The sequence below is a fragment of the Podarcis pityusensis genome (genome assembly GCF_964106645.2).
Source record: "Podarcis pityusensis genome assembly, chromosome: 1".
NCBI lineage: Eukaryota > Metazoa > Chordata > Lepidosauria > Squamata > Lacertidae > Podarcis > Podarcis pityusensis.
In genome coordinates, this window is record NC_138028.1 from 87,564,900 (window position 1) to 87,584,983 (window position 20,084).

The window sequence follows — 20,084 nt, forward strand, 5'->3', positions numbered from 1 at the left end:
GCGCCTTTGTGGGAGTTTACTGCTCTTTCTCCCCCTGCCCCTGCGCCCTTCCTTCTCCTGCGTGCCCGCTCCAGTGTCAGGGTGCCCTGCCCCACTGTGCCATCTCCCTCTCCCTCGCTCTCTTTCTTTCACAGCCCTGCACAGTTTCCCCTTTGTTCTTTCCTGAGGAGAGAGGATCGTGTGTGATTGCCTGTGCCAGCTTTCCCCGAGCTTCCTCTCTCCCCTCTTTCTGGGACACCGTCCCTGCGCTAGCAAATGGGTCCGTCTGCCTCCATAGGCGACACCCACACACCCCAATCGCTCCCCTCTCTCTAGGCAGGGTGCCACCTGATTCTGAGAAATTCCTCGGGCCGGGTGAGCTTTCCCTCCCTCCGCCCCCCAAGCGAGGTGTGTGTTTGTGGAGGGGGAGGCTTCGCCCTTGAATCCTCCCCTCCCGCGTCCCTTTTGGAGAGAGGCGCTGAAGTGGGGAGAAGTTCGTTCGAGCGCGCGCGTGTGTGTATGAGGTAGGGGGGAAGGTACCTTGACCCAACCTCAGGGAGGAGAAGGGGAGGAGGAGGAGCAGCAGCCCAGCGGGATGAGCCAGGCAGCCCTTTCCACACTCAGGCAACTCTCCCCTCGACGCACCTGCAGCTTTGGGTTGCCCTGAGCTGCCCCCTTCTCCGGGCAGCTGGAGCTCTCGAAGCCTGGAGCGCAGGGGCTTCTTCGCTGCCTCAGTCCCCTCCCCTTCCCCTGGCAGGCTTTGCGCGGGAACCGGGTTGAATGGGATGTACCGTGAGCCTCGTGTGCTGTGAGGGGAGCCCTCGGCCCGTTCCCCTGCCCGGGCCACTGAGGCACCGAGGGACAGCGGCGGCGGCGCCTCAGAGAAGGAAGCAGCTGCCAAGGGTGAGTAATGAGTCCCTGAGGGGAAAAGCAGGGAAGTGGGAAGGGAGAGAGGCACCCAAGAAGAGTCAGAAACTTTTTTAAAGGGAGGGGAGGAATAAAAGGGAAGCAGGGAGAGGAAGGGGGCTTAGAAGGAGCTGGGTGTGCAGGACTCTGAGGGGACAAGGGCAGCCATTTCAGGAGCTGGCCCGTTAGGGTGAAGGGACCACTGTCCCACCCAGCTCAGTCTACTGCCGGCCAGACCCCAAACTGCTCGTGCCAAAGGGTGCCCAAGCCTGTCAACTTCATTCACAGGAGGAGTGTTGCAGAGAGAGGGCGGATAGGAAGGAGACTGGCTTTTATTGGCTCTGCCTGGCCTTGGCTTGGCCCCCAGCTCCTGTTGGGCTCCTTGGCCTCTGCCCTCCTAGTCCCAGTGGGCCCCAGCCGCCACTGGAAGGAACGGAGATAAAGGGAAGGAGAGGTGGGTCAGTCGAAGCGAACTCAGTCGAGTGGATCATCCTCAGGATTTGTCGCAAGGGCCCACTGACACGTGGCTTGTGCGGTTTAAGCAGTGCTGTGCTGCCACACGCAGCTGTTTGGGCAACTTACTTGCTACGTGCTTAGCACAGCCTTGGTTGGAGAGGCAGGGAGGGTTTCTGCTGGCTGTGTGTAGCATGATCATGTGAACTTGCCCTCATTTTCTGTGGTGTGGTGAGAAAGAGACTGAAGCCTGTGGTTTTTAACAGAAGAAAAGAGGCATCACTGGGGGAGAAAGGAAATGTGTTATTGGGGGTCTACATCAATTAAGAAATGCTCAGGGTGGGGCTGTCAGTCCTGTTCTCCAATTCAGAGCTCACACGACCTTATGGAACCTATGAAACTTTGGACAACTGAAGACTTTTATTTCCCCATTTACCTTTGATAGCTGAATGACCATGGCTTTGGATCTGCTACTTTTGTGTTTCTTTTCTTTGCGTATTCCCCCCCCCCCCCCCCAGTATTTCATTCTCATGGTTGCCAAGCTTTGGCCACATATGGCTTCCAAAGGGAAGTCCACAAGCAAAACATGAGCATAATAGCCCTCTCTCACAACTGATCCCCAGCAACTGCTGTATCAGAGGTAATATAGCTATTAAGACGGAAAGTCTCATTCACCATGAACTTGGTTTAGGCATCTGAAAGATGGGGCACCCCATCAAATTTAAGTCATTTCTGAGAGATTGATCCTGATGTTCATGGTACAACATGGAACATGTCAGAAAGAAGGGGGGGGGGAATAATTGTTTGGCCTGTTTGTTGATGATCTGAACAACAGGGTTAAACCATAGAGAGGTATATTGAAGTTAAATATCTGGAGAAATGTCCCAGCTATTGCAGCAGTCAGCTTGCCTAAGGAAGTTGTGGCATATCATAGCTCAGAGGTCTTTGTGGAGAAGCTATACAGGTATCCATCAAAGATGTTTTAGCACACAACGATCCAATCTCAGGACAAATGTTTGGATGGGTGTCTTCCAGGAATGATTCTCTGCCAGTTTATTCTCACTCAAAATGAGAGTAGCAGTCACTGTTCTTCTCCCTGTAACCTGCATTTAGGAGGAAGGAAGGAAAGAAGGAAGGGCCCAGAATAGAAATAAAGGAAAAACACACCCCTAGATTCTGTTTTATGCTTCTCAGTTTTAAATATGAGCACAGTGCCAGAGTGTGGTCATGCCTCATACACCTATAGTGTTGGCAAACCTGCATTGCCCAGAACAGCTTAGCCAACATGCAGCAGCTCTCTATTTTTGGAGCCCCAAGGTCTATACTTAAGCTGAGGCCAGGCTATTTGGAGATTATGTTGCCTTTTCTTTCGCTTGGGGAAAGAGACTCACATTTCCTGCTTTTCAGCTGTGCTGGCTGGGGCTGATGAGAGCTGTAGCCCAAACATCCACAGGGCATTGGCTTGGGGAAAACGGAAGCCATGTATTCCTGGTAACCTCTGCTGTCTTGTCGTCCTCCCTTATTAAGCCACCCACAGTGGTAGGGAAGAGGGAGAAAGCAAGATCACCTGGGGAAAACAAAAGAGGAAACATGCGCCTATGCACTCATCACTTCACTTGTCACCATATAATAAGCAGGCCTCTCTGTGTGTGGGTGGAAGCCTGTGTGCCATTGGCCTGTTGCCCTCTCAGATATGCCCAGTGGGGGGGGGGAATGAGAGCAAGCACCCGCTCTTCATATCTTCTCCTTCAGCCTGCCAACTAACATGCCTTGCACTGTGGCTGAAACACTATTGTGCCTAGGTTCTGTCCTCTTGAGCACTCCCTCATGCTGTAGCCAGCACCAGTTTGCATTCCACTAAATGGCATTGGGCTATCTCTGCCCAGTCCATGTTCACTGCTGCTGTTGGGCCCTTCTCCAGAGGACTGTAGAGAACTGGGCTAACTTGCAAAACCTGCAAGGGAGCCAAAGATGCTCCCCCTTTCAGTTCCTTCTGATATCATTTCACTTTGGCCATTTTTGATTTCCAACAGCAAACACGATGTGGCATTCATCTGGCTTTGACCACCTGCAAATTTATTGACGTAATCTGCTGCCTCTTAATCCTCTCCTATGGGTTGCTTTAATAAAGGGAAAGGTCAGGGTTTTTCACCAGGTGATACAACAGCTTCTGAGAAGTGATTGTGCAGCAGGCAGAGAAAGTTACTATTTGCCTCTGTCTATTGGCTCCAATGGATGCTCTCCAAAGGATGCAAGCAGCAGCCTCTGAGAGGTGATTTTTGTGGAGGCTGTGGTCCCCAAGGCTGCTTTATTAACTGTCGCCTCATATCAACAGCCTCTAGACTAGTGGGCTTTTGTGAGTGTATTGTGCAACCTGCCATTGATGCAACCAGTGGCGTAGCGTGGGTTGTCAGCACCCGGGGCAAGGCAAGTAATTTGTGCCCCCTAACCCGTGGATTTGCGCCCCCTAACTCGTGGATTTGCGCCCCCTAACCCTAACCCCCAGATGTTGCGGCCGGCCCCCCCTGCACCCCCCACGCTACGCCACTGGATGCAACAATAGTGCATTAGTGGTGGATTTATAATGGGTAAGGTATAGGACCCCTCAACAGTTAAGTCCAGTCAAACTTGACTATGGGGTGCAGCATCCAAATACCATTCTGCTTTATTAGTTGTCCTGCAGTGGTTCCCTAATGAGATTGCATTATTGAAATCTCAAGGAACACCCTTGCGCTAGAGCGCAACAAGAGTGGTGCAGGGGGAAAAAGCAGCCCAGGACATTTGTGGTATGGAAAGTTACAGGATTTCAGCAGGAACTTACAGAAAATGTGCTGATTAGAAATCACCCTCTTTAAACCTGGGACATCATTTGCATTAAATTCCTGAGTTGTAATTAATTTGTATGGCCCATTGGCTTCAGGGCATCTTTCACTACTCATGCCACAGATGAATGCTGTTAATGTGGAATAGCAAGAGGTTTGTCATTTGGAAGCACTTTCTGACCTGTGTGGTGTTTACAGCCCAAACCGAGTTAAGTCGCCCACATGAAAACTCCCCCAGTTGGTTCAAATGCTCCAGTTCCAATGAGCCTTCAGTTCATGTGAGGGACAAGATCCTTCTTGGAGCGCAGTCCCCGCTCTTTACTCACAGAACAGCCTATTTTCAGATTATAAGGAAGCTTTTGTGTGCAGTCCGATTAGCCAAGGTATTTACATTACAGCTGAAAGCATTAACTGATAAGAAGTCTCATTCTTATCGAAAGCAGCTGAGCTCGGGAACAACTCTGAATTTTTATTCTGGGCCAGGAAAAACCAGAACTGGAAAGTGATAACCTTAATTTATTAGTGCCAAACTAAAAACAATACAAAACTAATTTGAATATCATAGCTGAGCCATGGAATATGCAAAGCAAGAATATCTCTGAGCGTATGCAGAGCACAAGGCCAGGCCTTCCACTGTCCCAGGCAGCTGATCTGGGATGTCATGAAAGGTCAGTAATTGTTACTTTTTAATTATTATTAATTTTTTAATTGTTGTTACTTTTTAATTATTATTGTTTTTAGTTATATTTTTCCTCCTGGGGGGAAGAGAGCTTGTGGGGCTCCCTGACTCAGGTGCCAACATAGCTTAGTCAGCCTAAGACGTGGATGGTGCTGTGGTCTAAACCACTGAGCCTATTGGGCTCACTTGCCGATCAAAAGGTCAGCGGTTCGAATCCCCGCGATGGGGTGAGCTCCCATTGCTCTATCCCAGCTCCTGCCAACCTAGCAGTTTGAAAGCACACCAGTGCAAGTAGATACATAGGTACCGCTGCAGCAGAAAGGTAAATGGCGTTTCCGTGTGCTCTGGTTTCCATCACGGTGTTCCGTTGTGCCAGAAGCTGTTTAGTCATGCTGGCCATATGACCAAGAAAGCTGTCTGTGGACAAACACCAGCTCCCGCAGCCTGAAAGCAAGATGAGCACCACACCCTATAGTCACCTTCGACTGAACATAACTGTCTAGAGGTCCTTTACCTTAGTTAGCCTTGGATACTAGGCACCTTAGCAAGGGATGGGGAGATTTGCTATTCCGTGCCAGGCAGCATAATGTCTTGGGTTGTCTGTGGGAAAGAGAGGTTCTTGTCCGTACACAATGCTCAGGACCCACAGCCTGTCCACACAATAATAGAATTCAGGAGTCAGGTGCCCCCAGGGCAGATAGCATAGCAACCTTCAGTCTCACCAACTCTTATCTTTTCATTTTAGAAATTATGCACCAGATAGTTATCCTAGCGGGGAATGCCAACTTGTCTGTCTGCCACATTTTTTTCCAGGAGGCGTCTCTGGCTTGTTATGAGATTAATTTCACTGGCTTCTGATTAATCTCAGCCTGAAGATAATCTTTTGTTTGTGACATCTGTTCAGTTGCCGTGGAAATCATTAGGATCCCCTTTCACTAATGGGAGAGGAGCTCTAGAAAAGGTTGAAAGAGAAGCGGGTGGAGAGACATATATTGAGTCTGCAGATACAGTGGGGGCTGGCCTGCTAAGGCAAATACCGTGGTACCTCAGGTTACATCTGCTTCAGGTTACATACGCTTCAGGTTACAGACACTGCTAACCCAGAAATATTACCCCAGGTTAAGAACTTTGCTTCAGGATGAGAACAGAAATCGTGCAGTGGCAGCGCAGCGGCAGCAGGAGGCCCCATTAGCTAAAGTAGTGCTTCAGGTTAAGAACAGTTTCAGGTTAAGAACGGACCTCCGGAACGAATTAAATTCTTAACCTGAGGTACCACTGTAGAGCAGGGCCCCACTAACCTCAATCTGCTTTCAGCCAATCCCTACCCTGAGTGCCTTCCTACTTACAACTAGCTCGGGTGGCAGATGTCAGTTTCCTCTTTCTTAGTCTCAGTGCAGCCACTTTTAGAACTCAGCAGGGAGGGAGATGGGAACAAAACTAGAATTAGCTGGACCTGCCCATCATCTGGCACCACCTACTGTTGGCCTCCCTGCTTTCTACCCTACCAACTTCAACCAACACCCTTGTTTGGTACTCAAGGCCGTGCTGCACTTGCAGTATAGGGCCTGTTTCCAGGTAGGGGGATAAAATGAAACCAAAGTCAGTAAAATGGCTCCATTTCAAAGTGCCTTGAATCTTAGCCTTCAGGCCAAAGAATGCTATGTCAGTCTACCTGCTCAGATTCCCGTTTCAGACAGAACTTCTTTCTCTTCTGCCCTAAAATGTAGTGTAGATGCAAAACACTGTTGTGTCTTTTTCATTCCAAAAGAGAAAAATAGTTTTGTGGTGTGTGTGTGTCTTTTTCTTGCATTTATTTGTACTATACACCTCTCTCAGGGTTGTCAAGGAGGGGAGCATTCCAGGTTTAGTCCATGGGATACCATTTTAGCTTCTTTTCCACAAGAGCAAAAAGATGAGTGCATGAGTACAGACCTGAACACGATTGCCAACTGTCTTACTTTGCCTGAACAGACCTGAAAACCACAACAAAATCAAAACCACCCTTTTTATGATGAAAAACTATTCTGTTGTTGTTGTTCTTTTAAAAAAACTGCTTGGCCAAGCCCACTCAAGTTTAAATATACAGCTATATAAAGCAGAACAATCTCTCTCCCCTTCACACACAAACACACACATAAACTGTGCACACTCTGTGCCTTTAAAGCACAAAGAATTCTGGACGCTGTAGTTTACCCCTCACAGAGTTACAATTTCCAGCAACCCTTAACAAGCAAACATTGCCCAGAATTCTTTGAGAGGGGATATGTGCTTTGAGTGTGCTCTACAGGTATAGTGTGGAGAGAGAGAGAGAGAGAGAGAGAGAGAGAGAGAGAGAGAGATTCCTTCCCTAGAACTCCACACAGTATGTATACAGAGTTATAACATTATTAAGTGGCAGGACTGCTGTGGAAGTGAACTGACTGAGATCTATTATAGTGAACCATTTCTCTCCAGGGTCAAGCTCAGGACAAACTGATTAAGTGAGTGTGCTGAAGAAGCCCACTATGAATAGCACTGATTGGCTCATACCTATAATATTATCACCCCCCCCCCCCCGCTTCAGAACAACTTGGCAAATTCTTTTTCAATTGATTTCACTTTTTAAAAAGAAAAGAAAAAGGCAATGATTGATGATTTAAATAAATTGTACTTGTTTCTTTGAGACTATTTTATCTCACATTTCCTATATATATGTGCATTCAAGGTGGCTAAAAACAAATAACAAAACAAAAACAAAACAACCCTCAACAAGACAAAATAAAAAAGGTGCATAAAAAAAACAGTGTGAAATATGGGTTAACTATCTAGGTTAATTTAAAAGCTCACCCAAATAAAACCATCTTCACCAGATAGCAGAAAATGGAAATTGTGGAATGTGCCAGATGAATCCCTTATGAATGCAACAGGTTAGTCTGCATGAAAATATTTGGGATGCTCTAGCTCATGGGTAGGCAAACTAAGGTCTGGGGGCCAGATCCAGCCCAATTACCTTCTAAATCCGGCCTGCGGATGGTCTGGGAATCAGCGTGTTTTTACATGAGTAGAATGTGTCCTTTTATTTAAAATGTATCTCTGGGGTATTTGTGGGGCATAGGAATTCATTCCTATTTTTTTTCTAAAATATAGTCCAGCCCCCCACAAGGTTTGAGGGACAGTGGAGTGGCCCCCTGCTGAAAAAGTTTACTGACCCCTGCTCTAGCTGCATGTAGAACGCATTAGAGTAGTTTAAAGGTTTGTCACTGGTTTGTCACTAAGGCACAAATTACCATGGCCATATATTATATTGCAACGAAACAAAGCCCTAGTTGGAGTCAAAGCTATGGTCCTATGGGCATGTCCTCTAACTAACAAGGCTACATTTGCCCCCCCCCCCATTCTTCTGAGCCCCTCATACCACACATAAAAGGGTTGATGGCTGGCTAGGGAAGAAGCAACGTCCTTTGGGATACCATGATTGAATTATGCCCTTCAAGGGTGCAAGGTATATTATATTTATAGGATCGTATTTTTAAAACATTTCATAGAGATAAGGCATGGGCTGTGTGCCTGAGGGTGAAGCTGCACTAGAAAAAGCATGTTTACAAAGGCACACGTGACAGTTGTCAAGATGGTTGGAGCTTCTTCATCAGATGTCATTGGCAAAAGACACTTCTAACAAATGCTGCAAAATGTCTGTTTATGGTGTCAATCTGTATTACATGGCAGTTACTGACAGCCACTTTAGAATATTCATACTTCAGTAAACTCCAGAATTTTAAGTAAGGGAAGGACTAGGGATTAACACAGTTCTCAACACTTCATAAAACTATGTTGTGATTTTACCCTGTGAATCGCCCCAAGACCTGCGGGTATAGGGTGGCATATAAAATCATCATCATCGTCATCTACATCATCTTTGAAGGTAATCAGGGCTAAAGTGGTATAAAACCATTATAAAGCTGTAGTGTAGATAGGGGTTAGAAGTTCAATCTCTTGACATATAGAAAACTCTACTTTTACAGAACCTGCCTCTGCAACCCTGATATCTCTCTCTCTCTCTCTCTCTCTCTCTCTCTCTCTCTCTCTCTCTCTCTCTCTCACACACACACACACACACACACTTCCATTTTCTTTGATGTTATATAGAATACATTGAGATCACAATCATATAAATAACCCCTGAGTATCCACATGCAGTTTCATGTGCAAGAGAGGACGTTCCACACAAGAGATCTGTCGCGGTTAAAGTGGCCCTCATGCTCCTCGGTACACATGCACTCATTCTCTGTCGCCTCTGCCTTGCTGCATGAGCGCCCCTGCTCCCTCACAGTTCAGCACTGCAGCAGGGCCCCAGCTGCAGTGGCTCAGGCGCTTTCGCTGCAGCCTTGTGTAACTCAGAGCTCTGGTGGTGCAGCAGCTGCAACCGCTTTGCTGCATGCCTTACAGAAGGAGCCTATTGAGAAGCAGCCAGGAGTCCTCCCCCTTTTCTTTCCTTTTCTTGGTTTTCCCATTGGCTTCTATGTTATCCCTTATCGTTCTTAAACAGACGGAATTAAATGGGGGAGGGGTAATAAAATAAACCTGTGTCAGCACAACACAAAGGCTTGAAACCCAGTGGAAAAGGAACAGAGAAATCGGGAGGTCTGAATGACAGGGCAGCTATGCTGGCAGATTAATAAATAGGAAGCAATGAGTTTGAGAATGGACCAGACTGGCTCTCTGGAGTTAACTCCTGGCCCTGCACACATTCACCTTGTGACTTTGGTCTAACTGTATCTACAATGTTCTCAACCTATATCCTTTATTGGGGTGTGGGCTGGGCTGAATTCCAGCCAGAGAAACTGCACCAAACACCCCGAGGATAGGAGGCATTTGGGGTGCACCAGCAGGCAATGCACAGAGGAACCTGCTTTACTCAGCAGTATAGGGGCATAGATATTCTTCAGCTAACATAGTTTTCTGCACAGGGTGTGTGCATGATGTGTGGCTTCAAGCTGTCAGTGGCACCGCTTCCTTATTTTTCCTAGAAAGAGAGTACTATAAACATCTACGGGGTGGGCTTTTTGCTTTGTTTTGTTTTGTTTTAACTTCCTCTCTCTCCCTTTCTGGAAATGTCAGAGCTTTCCTCCAACACAGGAGCAGAGGAGGGGAAGCAGCTTTGAGCCATGTGGTTCAGTTCAGATGCTGCCCAATTAACACTGAGCATGCAGCACATGGCATTGCCACCTGCAATACAAACACAGGAGGAAAGATTGTAGGGCTGGCTGCATCTCTTCAATTGTGGGGAAGCACTTATATGATCTACTCAACTAGAGTAAACTTCAATCTGAATTGAAGACACTCCCCTGCCCCCAGCATCAAGTCATCCCAGTCTGAAAAAGACTTCACTCTAAAGCTCTCCTGGTGATGCCTGGGTGATGGTATATAACCTACAGTGGGAGATATATCAGAAAGCCTACTGGAAGTGATGTTGTGCCCAGTGTGATGTGGTGGCTAGAGCACCAACCAGTCATTGTCTCTCAGTCTAACCTACCTCACAGGGTTGTTGAGCGGATAAACTGTGTGTGGGGAGGGAACTATGCATGGTGCCTTGAGCTTCTTGGAGAACAGGTGGGTCTTATAGCAAAGAAAGAAAGAAAACCATTAAATGTTGTATTTTACCCACATTTCTTGATCCATTTTGTAGCCATGGTGCGGACAATTAAGTACAGCATTGTGCTCTATGGCCATTTGAACCACAGAAAAACAGGGTACTCAGTGTGCTCTCTAGGACCATGTTGACCTTCTGGGAAATGGGGCAACCTTTCAAAATAATGGATGCTTTTAAAACGGAGGGGCGAAAAGGTGGTAGTATGACATTGTACAATCCCAAGTGTTTTGCGTATAAGATTGTTTTTACTAAGTGCCTCTTGGTGCAAGGACTGCTGGGCGGAGTGGAACCACTTCAATCCTCCCTCTGGGATGGTCTCTCAGTTTCCTTCCAGATTCTGTGCCAGACCTTTGAGGTTTCAAGCTCTGACCTGCTATTTTGCTAACCAGCATTTCCTCCTTGCACCGAGAGCATTGGCCATGATGAAAAATGATGTCAGATCAAGATGATCTCTGCCCCTTGCTCATCTCAAATAAACTGTCATTGACAAATCCCTTATGAGCTGGCTCCTGGCCAAGTCCACTGCATTTCACAGCCCAAACTCACTGCCGCTTCCTCCTCCTCCTCCTCCTGGCCGTCTGACTGCAGGCAACACTAATCACTTTCCCTTTCCCATCCCGTTTCCCTGGGAAATTGAAAATCTTTTGACTTTTCATCCCAGCCTGGGCTGAATAAATAAATACTTTTAAAACATTTATCGTGTGCATTGTGACCTGGGTTGCTTTTCTACTTCTTTGATTTATATCCTGCAAGATCTGGGCAGTTCACATATTTTCAATTTTATTTTTATTTTAACGGCAGCGGCTGTTGCGGGGGTGGGGGGAACACCCCAGGAAACACAATTTTAACAAACGTTGTTCCAATACACCCACCCTCCCTCCCTATAGGCAGCCCCTTTGGGCATTAAGCCAAAGAGAAGCTTGCTACTGTGGCTGCGTATACACTGTATCTCTAAAGCATATGACCTATCCCAAAGAATCCTGGGAACTGTAGTTTGTTAAGGGTGCTGGGAATTGTAGCTCTGTGGGGTGAAACTACAGTACCCAGGATTATTTGGGGGAAGTGATGCACTTTAAATGTGCCTTAAATGGATGGTGTGTGTGATATTGGCCTTCCTGGGCAGAAATGATGCACAGACACCCCTGTAGCAGCTCTTCATCCTTTGGTGCCAGGCTAATGGCGCCTGCTGTGCTTCTGTGGCCATGGGCCAAATGGCTGTTCTAGCTGAATTCTCTTTGGGAGGGAAGGAAGGAAGGAGGGAGGGGGAAAGAAGCTCTCAGGAGCTGCTGGCCCTCTGGCTAACCACGGTGTCTGGGACCAGGCTGTCCCTTTTCCACAGAGAGACTCTTTCATCAAATTAAATTAAGCTAAATTAAAGAGAAAGTCTCTTTAATGAAGGCACTCTATGAAGCCATGTGTTCTCTCCCCAAGGTGATGAAGGGACCACGACCATCTCCTTTCTGGAGGAGGAGAAGGAGGAGGAAGAGGTTCCCGCTTTGTGTCGTGGGAACTGATTGTTCACTTCCCGTTGGAGTTTCCGCTCTGCAAAATTGCTTCTGGTTTGATGGGTGCAGCAACCCGCCGCCATGCACCCATTTGTCACTTTCCCACAGAGACTCTACCCCACATCTCACAGAGCAACAGTTCCCAGCACCTTTAACAAGGGTTCTCGGAATTCTTTTTGGGAAGACTTGTCCCTTTAAATGTCTGGCCGTAGACACGGCTGTTTTTGTACACAGCTCTTCAGCCAAAAGGGCTCCCAGAGTGGCTTATGTACAGTCAACTGAGACAAGGCTAGCCCTGCCAGCAGGGTCGGGGCACAGATTTGTAAACAATTGTTCTTACAATGACCAGCTTGCCTAGTTCAGGAGTAGGAATTGCCTGAGGGAGCTGGTAGCTGGCGTGAGCATCACCTCCATCTTCTGCTGCATCTTTCTTTCTTTCTTTCTTTCTTTCTTTCTTTCTTTCTCTCTCTCTCTCTCTCTCTCTCTCTCTCTCTCTCTCTCTTAAAAATATTTACACACTGCCCTCACATAAGATATCAGGGTGGTTTACAACAACAGGTCAGGTATACAATAACATATAAAAACCATTTAAAACAGAGCAACTTAATCATTAAAAAGACTGGCTAATTCAAAGCTGCACAGGCCTCTAGGCACAACAAAGTCTTCCATGGGTGCCTGAAAGTCACAAGTGAGGATGCCTGCTGAGCCTGTCCTGGAAGAGTCTTTCACAGCATGGGAACAGGTGACACTGGCGCTTGGCTCCTGGATGAGGCCAGCTAGGCCTCTGTAACACAGGGGACAACTAGCAGCGCTCCTCTGGATGATCTCAATGGTCAAGCTGGAACAGAAGGGCCTAGAGGTATCCTGGACCCTATTTATTTGTGATAGTAATGCCACTGAATTCCAGAAAGTTCAGAATTCTAGGACTGGAGGGCCAATTTTGGATCATTTTGCTTGTGCTCCAAAGCCCCCTGGATCCTCTCTGAATTCCATATTGCGCTCCAGAGTCTGAACAGAATGAAACTGCAGTGCTCGCACCCATCCCTGCTATATAAGAGCAAACACTGTCATGTGACATATCTTGGTGAGTCCTTCCTCTCATCTTTCTTCAGGCTTGGACTCTCAGTGGGCACCAGCAACAAAGCGAAGCAGGAATAGGTAAATTAATTCAGCTTCTAGGCCCCACTCCTAATTGTCACAGGTTCCCCATTTTTAAAACAGTCCAGTCCAAGGCCAGTGCAGCTACCTCAGTTACCCAAAAGAAGCAATCGCTCAGGATTAGGTTTAGATCTCTGCCTCTAGCTCTGTGAACCCAGATTCCACCCAGTTCCTCAAACCACTCCTAAATACCACAGAGCACATTGGTAGTGCAGGAACAGCAGTGTTTGCAAACTGAAAGAGTGTGGTCAGAAGAACCCCCATACAAAGCAATCAAGTTTCTGCTGGAATTTTGTTCTACTTTTCTATCCTCCAATTCTGGCACCTGGCCTAAAGAATGAAATTGCAGCTGGGCCTGTAAAATCATGGATGATTGTCCAGGCTGCTTTTTTCCTATATCACCAGTCCAAGAAGACTAGCATGCCATCTTTTAAAATCTCATACTTCTTCTTTTTTAAATAAAAATAAAAATAAACCTGATCCCACCTGTGTCATCTTGACATCTGGAATAAGGTGTTGCACCAGATCATGGAGCCAAAGTGAGAGTTATCTCTTCTCAAATGCATCCTGCTGCAGGATCCTGACTGTAGGTGAGCTTGCTGTGAAGGTTCTGGATTCTGTTTTGGCTTAAGCAGCTCTACTGGGGAAACAAATCCTAAAGTGAGATCCATTATCTTTGCAAATGACTCATAGGTCACACCTAACCTAACTGTGTTTTCCAAGGGCTTCATTCCCAAAATCTGGGCCAGATTTGTTATTGAAAAAAAGAGCCGGATTCCAATTAGGCACTAAGAGAAAGGGAAGGTTTTCAAAAGCACACAAAATGGATCCACTCCAGCAGTTTCTGTTGTGTCATCTTTGGCTGGATTTTCAGTCAGGCTGGACAAACTTGAAGGTGCGTGTCTAGTCCCTTTCTGAAAACCAGGATTACTTTGGGATGGGGAAGGCTAGTTCGGGTGAAAACGAGCCTCTCAGGGCCACATGCAAACCTGTTATGTTGAACACCTGATCCACCGTAGAAGTGCACTCATCAATGAACAATTTTTTAATTTAGGATCAAACTGAGGGAAGACCAGCTCTGCCAATTTGCAGCAGAAGCTAGTTATGCACAGTGCTTATTGTCTCATCATAAATGCCAGTGTTTTCTAGTAGCGGTATTTGGCTGACTTTGGCAGTGCCTGCCAAGTCCAGCCTTTACCTGCCTCACACCTGACGTATGGCAGGAGTGCATGGGTTGCCTGAAACGGCCTCTCAAGCCATATGGAGAGGACTGGCGGGACAGATTTTGCCCACGGGCTGGAGGTTCTACATCCCTGGGTTACAGCACAGGACATGGGCTGGGGAGACCCAGATTCAAATCCCCAACCAGCCATGAAACTCATTGGGTGACCTTGAGCAAGGCACCTGCCCAGTTCACACATAATATTAAGCCAAACCACGGTTTAGCATGAAGAAACAGACATGCATGTTCCTGGAGAGAAGATCACAGCCACTGTGCTTCTCCCCCTGTCCTGCTTTTGCTGCAGCACTACACAGTGGGGCTAAGACATGGTTTGACTTAGCCTTACATGTGAATCAGGTCACAAACTTTGACTGGAAGTGTATGACTTTTGTTCTAGCCTCTTGTTCCCGTAAAAAAACCAAAGTGGCACCTGCAAGCCTAATGTCTGCCCACCCCAGGTATATGTGAAGCCCTTCAAACATGCTAACCAAGCAATCCTATATATATCTACTCAGAATTAAATCTCATAGTGTTCAGTGGGGCTTATTTCCAGGTACGTAAGTGTATACAGTATTGGATTGCAGCCTGAAGTGCAAAGTGTTACTACTACAAGTTGCAACTAATTTATATTGTTGCGAACAACTTAGAGGTTTTGTTTTTGTTTTACAATAAAACAGTATATATATTTTTTGCTAAATAAACTACCGGTAATTAGAAACCTCTGGTATTAAAACCTACTATTCCCTTTCTGGTATCCATGGGGCATGGATCATGGAGCAAAAGTGACTTGCAGTGACTTTTCTAGTTAAATTCATTTGTGCTTGGGATGAAAAAGCTGGTTAAGGTGGGTTAAAAATTACTGCATTAATAGAGTATATAATTTGTGCAAGAGTCTTAACATGTGTAATGATGGCATCTTGGTTGGGATGCACCCGAGATAGAAATGAAGAAATTGACCTGGTGCAGCCAACATAGATAGCACAGGAGTAGCCTCTATACATTGTTGGGCTGCAACTTCCATCAGCCCCAGCCAGCATGGCCAATGGAGAGAGATGATGGGAAATTTAGACCAACAACATCTGAAGGGCACCACCTTGTATACCCTTGGAGTAGTAGATGTAGAGTAGTAAAGAAACACATATAACCTTTGTTTCCACACGTTGCTGAACAGCAAAATGCTCGTGCTAAAACATATGTTATATTCACACCCTCGGGACATTGCCAGGATCAATTCAAAGTGATATGCCCCTGGGATCTAGTCTAGCATTGTTGGAATTTAATCACAAAGGAGTCTTTCGAGGGAAAGGCCCTCAAGCTCAGCAGCCAATTTGTTGTTCAGAAACTGCAGTTAGAATTGCTGCCTTGTTTCCTGCCGGAGCTATTGAATAGCACTAAAACTAGAAGTTACTTCGCCTGTTGGATTTCTGGCTGTTAACACACAGGAGTCTTGACCAGGAAAAAGGATGGCATCTGTAGTTGGGGACTGCTCTCCTTTCCCTTCTTCTGCTTGCAAAGTGGCTTCCCTCCATTATTTTTTCCATTTGGCCTTTCCCACTAAATTCTCAGCTCCAGCCTGTCTCCGATCCACCTTGGTCTCCCTATGGGCCAACATGGCCCCCTTCCACATTGCCCTTGCTGTGTCCCATGTTTCCAAGTGACTCATCGTGTCATTGAAAAGGCCCTTGTAATCACAATTAGGTAGCTGGCTGTCGTTTCCCTCCCTTATCTCCAAGCATTGCTCTCTTGGGGGCTTACAGACAATCCCCTGCTGATGGGCCCTCTGCAAAACTCCTTTATGTGCCGCCCGGGAGCTCTAGCTCTCCCCACTCCCAGGGTTGTGCCTTCCTTGGGTTTTGTTCCCAGTCCCTCTTTGATGTCTCCCTCGCAGCTGGACCCCATCCAAGAGTGAGACAAACAAGGCCTCTTGCTTGCCTATCGCACTTGGAAGGGAGAAGCACAGAGGAGCCTTTGGCTCGAATGGAGGGCGGCTGCCTGAATCGAAGGCCTGTTTGGGGAGGCGGGCATTTTCTTCCTTTCCCAGGCCCTAGAGGTGACCCTGTCCGGTTCCCACTGCTAAACTCTGCCTACCTCGGCCCCGTTATTTGCAGGTGACTCCCTCCCTCATTCGCCCTTCCCATGCCAGTGCAATTCTCCTAGGGTACTAGGATCGCAAGATTAAAACGTCCCATCTTTTAGGAACGTTTTGATGCCTGGAATAAGGAACACCTACCCCACTGTATGGCATCTGGTGAAGATGTTGCGGGTAGGGGGATAAAGAGTAGGCAACTGGACTTAGGTTTGGCACAATCATTGCCCACCTCCCCCCAGCTGACAGAGGCTGTATGCTTTTAATAGCGGTGGGACAGGAAGACATTCAACAGGTGTAGCATTTCCCTGTCACTCCATCTAAAGGCTAGGGAAAGTTGCTTGCTGAATGTCTGCCTGTCCAGCAGCTGTCAAAGTCTCTGGAGGAAAAAAGGGGGGGAATTGCTATATTGCAAGTTGGGCACTTTTCAGCTAACTCTGCTATGATGAATTACAGTAGGATACAGCCATGAAAAACATCTGGTAAGAAGGGATCTGAATAGCTTGCACATATGAATATATATATATGTGTGTGTGCTTATATTCAAGTATTGTTTACTCAGAGCAGACCCACTGAAATGAATGAAGATAACTAAATTAGGTCTATTCATTTCAGTAGGTCTCCTCGTGTCATCAGTAGCCTGACCTTGAGGTATTTGGGTGTGTTTTAAAATACAAGTCCCTGGCCCTGTGAGGTAGGGGCCACCTTGCCCTTTGTTTATTGAGCCTAGGCCCAAGCTGGGAGTGGATGCAGTGAGAGGATTAGATTAAGTCAGGCATTTTTGGCCCAAAGCATTTAGCCAAAGGGTGTGTGTGTTCCCCTTCCCCATAGAAGCAGTACAGTGGTAGCTCGGGTTACAGATGCTTCAGGTTACAGACGCTTCAGGTTACAGACCCCACTAACCCAGAAATAGTACCTCGGGTTAAGAACTTTGCTTCAGGATGAGAACAGAAATTGCACTGTGATGGCACAGCGGCAGCAGGAGGCCCCATTAGCTAAAGTGATACCTCACGTTAAGAACAGTTTCAGCTTAAGAACGGACCTCCAGAATGAATTAAGTTCTAAACATGAGGTACCACTGTACTTTGAAAAATCTTGTTGCATCATTCACAGCACAACCCTAGGCATGTCAGCTCAGAGATAAGTCTATGGAGCTTACTCCCAGGGAACAGGATTGCAGCCTTAAATACCAATCCCGGCCTCCATGTATCCCTGCCGCTGCCACCACTGTGCCACCTGAAGCAGATCATGCCATCTTACTACATAGCAGAGCTGGCCATGATGTCATCAGGCCTTCAGGGGTGGGATGGCTAAGATGTGGTTCACCTGATGTTGCTGGACTCTATCATCCCAGACTGTTGGCTGTGCAGGATGGGGCCGATGGGAGTGGTAGTCCAACCATAAAGGGAGGTTCCCCACCCCTGCTTTAGATGTAAACTTCAAGTCTCCAAGGTGGGGTGTGTACTTGTAACCCCTAACTCCATGCTGAGAGTTCCAGCATACCTTGAAAGGAATGAAACATGGGCAGGGCTCTCTCAGCTGAGGCAGGACACTGGTGGGTTCTCACTAAAATGGAGGTTTTAGCTGTGGAAAGCCTTGTCACTTTGTAGAAAAAGGCCTGCTGTTCCCTGTCATTAGCACCTTGGCTCCGATAAAGCCAATGCTTCTCCCTTCCCCAAACTGGGCTGTCTGGTAGGTCTCTAAGAGAGAGATAAAAGTCCACAAGATGCTTTTGGGAAAGCCTTTTTGGTCCTTCCTGCCAACATTCCCTGGCTTTATAATCCACATCACAGTCAAGTTTTGACACCCCTCGAGGTGGTGTACGTGTGTAGGTGTAAGCATTTTAGCTGAAAACACTTTCTACAACATGATGCCCATTTACTGTTTAAAAAATGCAGCTGGGAAAAAATTAGCACGGTCAATAAACAGGGTTTCTTCTTGTCAGAAGGTCAGTGGAGTTAAGAAACATGCTACTGCCAGACTGGGTTATAGAGCAATGAGAAAACTCACCCTCTGTCCTGTCTCCTACAGTGGACACCAACCGACACCAGAGAATCAGTATGACTGGGCCATGAGCGATATCCAAGTACATTTTGTGCACACAGGTCATGTGGGATCATATGCACATCTCATAGTAACAAATAAGAGAAAGCACAGGTCTTGGTGGGCCTGCATGCCTGTCCTTGACCTCTGACCTCTTCAGTTGCAATCACCTTGTGGACCTCCAATCTCTCTGCCTTCCCTGGCTCTTTGGGCTGATATGCTCTGATGTAACAGTGGACCTGGACAGACAGAGTTGTCACAATCTCTGCCTGCCATTGACTTTAGCCACTTCCATGTCACAGAAGGGCTAGGGAAGCCCAGTGCTAAGAAACTGAGTGTCCTGAAGACTTGAGACACCTTAAATTCAACCATATAAGGATTGTCAAATTTTAAGCCACTTATATGTGGTCTTGGATGCAGCCTAAAGCTCTGGCTAGACCTAAAGTTCTGTAGCTTCAAAAAGTCAGTTATGAACTACCTTGATGTCTTGTAATCAGGACCAGGTAGCAGCAAATGTGTTGGATCTTGGTGGCTGGGAAACTGCTCACCTGGACAGCCTGCACCTCCTGCCTCTTCTCTTTGGTAGAGAGATTTCATAAAGACGGTATCCTGACCTACTGTAGATGGATTTTTTGTTTGTTACCACTAATAGCAACAGGACGTGGGTGGCGCTGTGGGTTAAACCTCAGAGCCTAGGACTTGCCGATCAGAAGGTTGGCAGTTTGAATACCCGTGACAGGGTGAACTCCCATTGCTCAGTCCCTGCTCCTGCCAACCTAGCAGTTCGAAAGCACGTCAAAGTGCAAGTAGATAAATAGGTACCACTCCAGCGGGAAGGTAAACGGTGTTTCCGTGCACTGCTCTGGTTCGCCAGAAGCGGCTTAGTCATGCTGGCCACATGACCCGGCTCCCTTGGCCAGTAAAGCGAGATGAGCGTGCAACCCCAGAGTCGTCTGCTAATGGTCAAGGGTCCCTTTACCTTTACTAATAGCAACACCGCGTGACTGTTTGCAATAATCTATGTGCCTTCTCCTGTACAGCAGTGGGGGCTGCTGTATTTGGGCAAGTGGGACATTACCCCATCAGCTTCAGCCTGCTCTCAGCCACCCCCCCAACTGCTACCTTCTTACCTGCAACCAGTCTAGTGAGTAGTCCTGGTTATCTTTTTATTTTTATAAATTTAAAACAACAACAACAAATCAATACAGCATTTCACAATTAACAATCAATTAACACTGGGATTTCCCTTCACCCCTCCATGGTTTCCCCGAAGTTTCAAATATTGCTGCATATTATAGTTATTCTATTCCTTATCTCCACCACAGTTTTCTCAGGTACAATTTTACCGCTGTTCTTGTTCAAAGCCTACTTGTGTTTTAATATGTTTAAAATAGTTTTTAAAGTAATCTATGAACGTTTCCCAGTCTTGCTTAAAGTCTGTCTTATCCTTATCTATCAATAGTCTATCAATTTCAGCCACTAGTCCTCTTTAGTAGGTGCCCCCACATCTCGCCATTTTTGTGCATATAGTATTCTTGCCTTAGTTGTTGCATATAAAAATTAATTCATCTGTTTTTTTGGGTTTTTTTGAAAGTCTTGGTT

General features: G+C 46.7%; 1 protein-coding gene and 1 long non-coding RNA gene across 13 annotated transcripts in view; one reads left to right on the forward strand and one right to left on the reverse strand.

Annotated features, from left to right (window-relative positions):
- Nucleotides 1-744: 744 nt before the first annotated feature.
- Nucleotides 745-20,084, forward strand: part of TNS1 (tensin 1) — a 325,241-nt gene continuing 305,901 nt past the window's right edge. For all 11 annotated transcript variants that reach the window (XM_081005150.1, XM_081005167.1, XM_081005170.1 and 8 more), the window contains exon 1: nt 745-882. In XM_081005150.1, the coding sequence (XP_080861276.1) occupies nt 760-882 (123 nt within the window). In that variant the 5' untranslated portion in view covers nt 745-759. The remainder of the gene's footprint in view (nt 883-20,084) is intronic.
- On the reverse strand, nt 2,656-18,650 carry LOC308475608. Of its 2 annotated transcripts, none has more exons than XR_013985316.1 (3): nt 18,450-18,650; nt 13,618-13,768; nt 2,656-2,905 (listed from the first exon to the last, which is right to left on the reverse strand). It is a non-coding gene; the product is annotated as an uncharacterized lncRNA (long non-coding RNA). The 2 variants fall into 2 exon arrangements; XR_013985317.1 differs by having other exon boundaries at nt 13,618-13,771.